Source organism: Trichechus manatus, unplaced genomic scaffold (genome assembly GCF_000243295.1).
Source record: "Trichechus manatus latirostris isolate Lorelei unplaced genomic scaffold, TriManLat1.0 scaffold00081, whole genome shotgun sequence".
NCBI classification, from domain to species: Eukaryota; Metazoa; Chordata; class Mammalia; order Sirenia; family Trichechidae; genus Trichechus; species Trichechus manatus.
Window position 1 is genome coordinate 628,449 of NW_004444017.1, and position 4,573 is coordinate 633,021.

General features: G+C 40.0%; 1 protein-coding gene across 1 annotated transcript in view; it reads right to left on the bottom strand.

The window, feature by feature from the left end:
• The window catches only part of DYRK4 (dual specificity tyrosine phosphorylation regulated kinase 4), a 52,678-nt gene extending 48,757 nt beyond the window's left edge, over positions 1 to 3,921 (bottom strand). The window contains exon 1 of the mRNA XM_012556936.2: positions 1,920 to 3,921. Coding sequence (XP_012412390.2) covers positions 1,920 to 2,009 — 90 coding nt within the window. The 5' untranslated portion in view covers positions 2,010 to 3,921. The remainder of the gene's footprint in view (positions 1 to 1,919) is intronic.
• Between the last annotated feature and the right edge of the window lie 652 nt (positions 3,922 to 4,573).

The window sequence follows — 4,573 nt, forward strand, 5'->3', positions numbered from 1 at the left end:
AGTTATTGATTTGTTTGTATTTCCTTATTTAAACCTAATCAGTTCCACTGGATGCGAAGTCCATTAAGGAAAATGGATAGACAGTGAAAAGACATTCATTTAGTGCCAATCAGAATAATTAGCAATGTAAAGACAACAGATAGAAGCTTAAATGGTTATTTTATAATGATATTGTGAATATTCTGGTTATTGTTATTGTAAAATATAATATAAGAGAACACCAGAAATGTCATGTTTTTATTTTTGCCAATGCCTGTCACTTTAACTGCAGCAGAATTTTCTTCCCTTAAAATTAATTTAAATGTGTTAAGGAAATTTATAGGACAACATTTAACAGAGTTGCCATGACTCAGCAGAAAGGCATGGAATAGAGCAACTAAGAATATGGGTTTGAATTCTACCCTCCACTCGCACTGGCTTATGATCTTGGGCTAATTAACCTCACTTTTGTCTCAGTTTCTCTGTCTGTAAAATGAGGATAATATAGGACTTGCCCCTAAGGTTCATGTGAGGGTCATGTAGGCATTCAATAAATGTGAGTTCAAGCAGCTGGAAAAAGAAGCAAGTTGCAAAACCCTTGATGATTTTGCTATAGGAAAATCATGATCAAGACCATTTGGTTTACACACAATTTTAAAATTTGAACTAACAGGATGTTATCTTTACTATTAGCATGTTTTTCTGAGATATACTATTTCAAATGTTTTATGGACATTTTCTATTTTATCCAAAGAAATACGTTTTAGGTATTAATAATGTTTTGCATCTATGAATGGCAAAATAAATTTTTTTGTTGTAAGTGGTGATGACAGGAGTAGGGATGGGGAACAACGGACTTTGCATTAGGGTCCATTTTTGTGAGTTATACCCTTGAGGGGGAGAATGCTAGGGTTAAATCAGGAACACTGCTTGGAGGAGGTGATGTACGCTCATAATTTTAAGGAGTGGTGTGTAGTCTACAGGAAGGAGAATTTTCACCAGGCCTTGAGTCAGTGCTCAATTCCAGCTCTCCTAGTCGTGATGCAGGCAGGATTCAGAAATTCAGACCTGAACACTTTTGGCTAAAGTTGCTGCAAAACTTTCAGAAGATCTCAAGACAATTGTTTGAACAATCTGTGAAATTCAAACTGAGGGATGTTAGATTAAAAATACACCCGATTCAGAAGTTGAGCTTACAAACAGTAATCATCAAACCACTCCATCACAATATTACCCTTAGTGTGGCAGCACTTACCTAGTTTTTTAAACAATCTGAGTAGAAAGATGGACACTTAATATTATACCCATGTCTGTGTCAGAAAAAAAAAAAAAAAACAGATCTTTTTTGGAAATGTTCTTGAATATTTATTCAGAGCTATTCCAGGAAACTTCAGGTGTGGTTCCAGATAAAAAGAGCAGAATAAAAGATACAATGGAAGACACATTAGCCTAGTTATTTTTTTTTTGTTTCTTGTTTTTCCAGTTGCCATGGAGTCATTCCAACTCATGACGACATCATGTGTGTCAGGGTAGAACTGCACTCCATAGGGTTTTCAATGGCTGATTTTTCAGAAGTAGAGTGTCAGGCCTTTCTTCCAAGGCACTTCTGTGTAGACTCAAACCTTCAACATTTCAGTTAGTAGCCAAGTGCTTAACCATTTGTGCCGTGGCTCCTACACTAACCTAGGGGCTCCTCAAATACAAGTTACCTGTCAAATTAAGGCCTTGCAATTCTGAAGCTCAGGAACTACACTCAGGCACTCTAGCTGCTTTCATCTCCAAGCTCATCCAAACTTGGCTCTGCCAAACAGCCTGGTCCTCTCACACCGGTCCCTCCAAGAGTCAACAAAGGCGCTTGGGGCACAATAATCATCACTGGGTCCTGGATCCCAAGTCATGATGAGGCCTCTCTTCCCTAACTGAAATTCAAGGATCCTTACCTTCATAGAGGGGGTGAAATTTTGTTTCTTTCTTGCTTTCGGAATCGGAAAGAATGTCAAACTGTGCTTCCTTGGCTGTTTAGCATCCATTTTAGTCCTGCAGGAGGAACAATAAAAAATAAGTTGGCAAGAAGAATAAAATATAATGGTCCATACACCAAGGGATGGGAAGAAAGCAGGGCAGGCTTGGAGGAAAGAAGGTGGCAGGCCTAGACACAGCGGCGGAGTCTGCTTCTCCTTCTGTTTCCCTCTGGCAGTCAGATGAAGTCAGGTGAGCGGGCCTGCTGGCAGTTGTGCTCAGGGCAGAGGGAGAGACAGGAGCAGGGAAAGGAAGGTGAGATAATGAGGTAGTTCACAGTTTAGGACACCAAGCAAAAAGATCCATTTCCCCTAACTAACTGCAAAATAAACCACATTTTCTTCCCACAAATACCCTTTTCCCTAAAGCATACATACATGAGTGGCTACCTGGATAGTTTTAATGCCTATAGAAAAAGAAAAGGGGGACAACTGGTAGAACGTTTCCCCTGGATGTCATTCTGCCATTTTGCACCTTCTTCATTCAGAGCCCAAACCAAACCAAACCAAATCTGTTACCGTGGAGTCGATTCCAACTCATAGCTATCCTATAGGACACAGTAGAACTGCCCATAAGGTTTCCAAAGATCAGCTGGTAGATTTGAAATGCCGACATGTTAGTTAGCAGTGGAGCTCTTAACCACTGCACCACCAGGGCTCCTTCATTCAGAGCACAGCCTTATAAATATTCAACTCACTGCAAGATGAAAAAACAAGTCGGGTCATTTTATAGAATTGAGTTAAAGCAAGTTTGTAAAATGAGGAGACTAGACTAGATGACCTCTAACGCCCCTTCCAATTCTAAGCTTCTTTGATTTGAATTCTATGAAAATACTATCACAATGAAAAAAATATTCTGTTATGACTTATTCCATAATTCCCCTTCCCTGGATAATTCTGTGGTTATCAAAGACTCTATTTTGTACCTTTCTTTCTTTATGCATTCAACCTGGCTTCCAATAAAAACACTTAGCCTGTACTCAAAGCTTTGCAAACACTACTTTTTATCCTCAAAATGTGGTGAACTATGCAGGACAAGAATTAAAATACTTTTTATATTTTGTACCTTTTTGCATGAAGGGTTGAAGAGAACTAATAAACTTTACCCAGAAGTAAAGTGAATGTTGCTTTGAGAACTGAAACTAAAAATTTAAAATTCCTCATTATTTTCTTACACGCAGATCAGAGTTTCCCTACCTCTCCAGCCCACACCAATCCCTTTCTTCTGGATTTCAACAGCACTTTTGTCTGTGGAGCTCCTTTTGTCACTTGGTCAACAGCTTTAGTGTTACTTGATTATCTTAGGTATACATTTTTTTGTCTCATCTTAACTGTCTCTTGGGGGCAAGGATGGTGAGCTTGCATTTTTCTATATTCCTCATAGAGGCCAGGACAGTGTCTTGTCTATTGATAGCTCTTGGTAAAAATTTGCTGAAGGAAGAGAAATCTAAGATCAATTTATCAAAAATATTCAGAACATCAGCTGTGTGTCGGGTACTGTGCTAAGCACAGGCAATTCCAAGATAAACAAGAACTCTTACTCCCAAGGAGTTCAAAGTCTGGTGGCAAGACCCATAAAGAGTGGTGCTAGTATTACTGCATTGCATAGTATTTTATACCTATGCATCATCTATGTACATAGTACCTTGATGTCCAGAAAGGAAACATCTTTTGAGATTTACCTGTTGTGATTTCAGTATTTGTATTGTTGTTGTCAGTAGCTTGATCTCTACGTCCCGGGAGGCTGCCTTTCGGCAGAAATTGTCACAGTGTAGGGCTTGCATGCACTCTCTTTGCATTTATGTGAACAGGAGATAATGTACTTTAATCGCACTCACTTCTGCCAAAGAGAAGGAGCCCTGATGGCACAACAGTTAAAGTGCTCAGCTGCTAACCAAAAGGTTGAAGGTTAAAACTCACCCAGCCATTCAGCAGGAGAAAGACCTGGTGATCTGCTCCCATAAAGATTTAAAAAAAATTATTGCTGTCAAGTCGATTTCGACTTATAGCAACCCTATAGGGCAGAGTAGAACTGCCCCATACAATTTCCAAGGAGCAGCTGGTGGATTCGAACTGCTGACCTTTTGGTCAGCAGCCAAGCTCTTAACCACTGTGCCACCAGGGCTCCCCATAAAGATTATAGCCTAGAAAACCCTATGGGTAGTTCTACTCTGTCACATGGGGTTGCTATGAGTAGAAACCAACTGGACACACCTAACAACTGCCAAAGAGAGATCCTTGGACTGACATATTATTCTTGAAACTCTTCACGGTCCCTGACTCACAAACTCCTAAGAGTTAGAGAAGTCTTAGAGGCCATCTTGCCCATTTTTCCACGCTGGGCAGGAATCCTCTCTTTAACAGAGTTGGCCCTCCATATCTGTGGGTTCTGCATCCACAGATTCAACCAAACACAGATCAAAAATATTAAGGAAGAAAAACAAAGTTCCAAAAAGTAAAACTTGAATTTGCCATGCGCTGAGCACTACATTGAATCCACGCGAATAACGTGATGTGTAGGCATCCCCTGCTGTAGCCTCCTGCCATCTCACAGATCCTCATTCTCTCACCAGCAA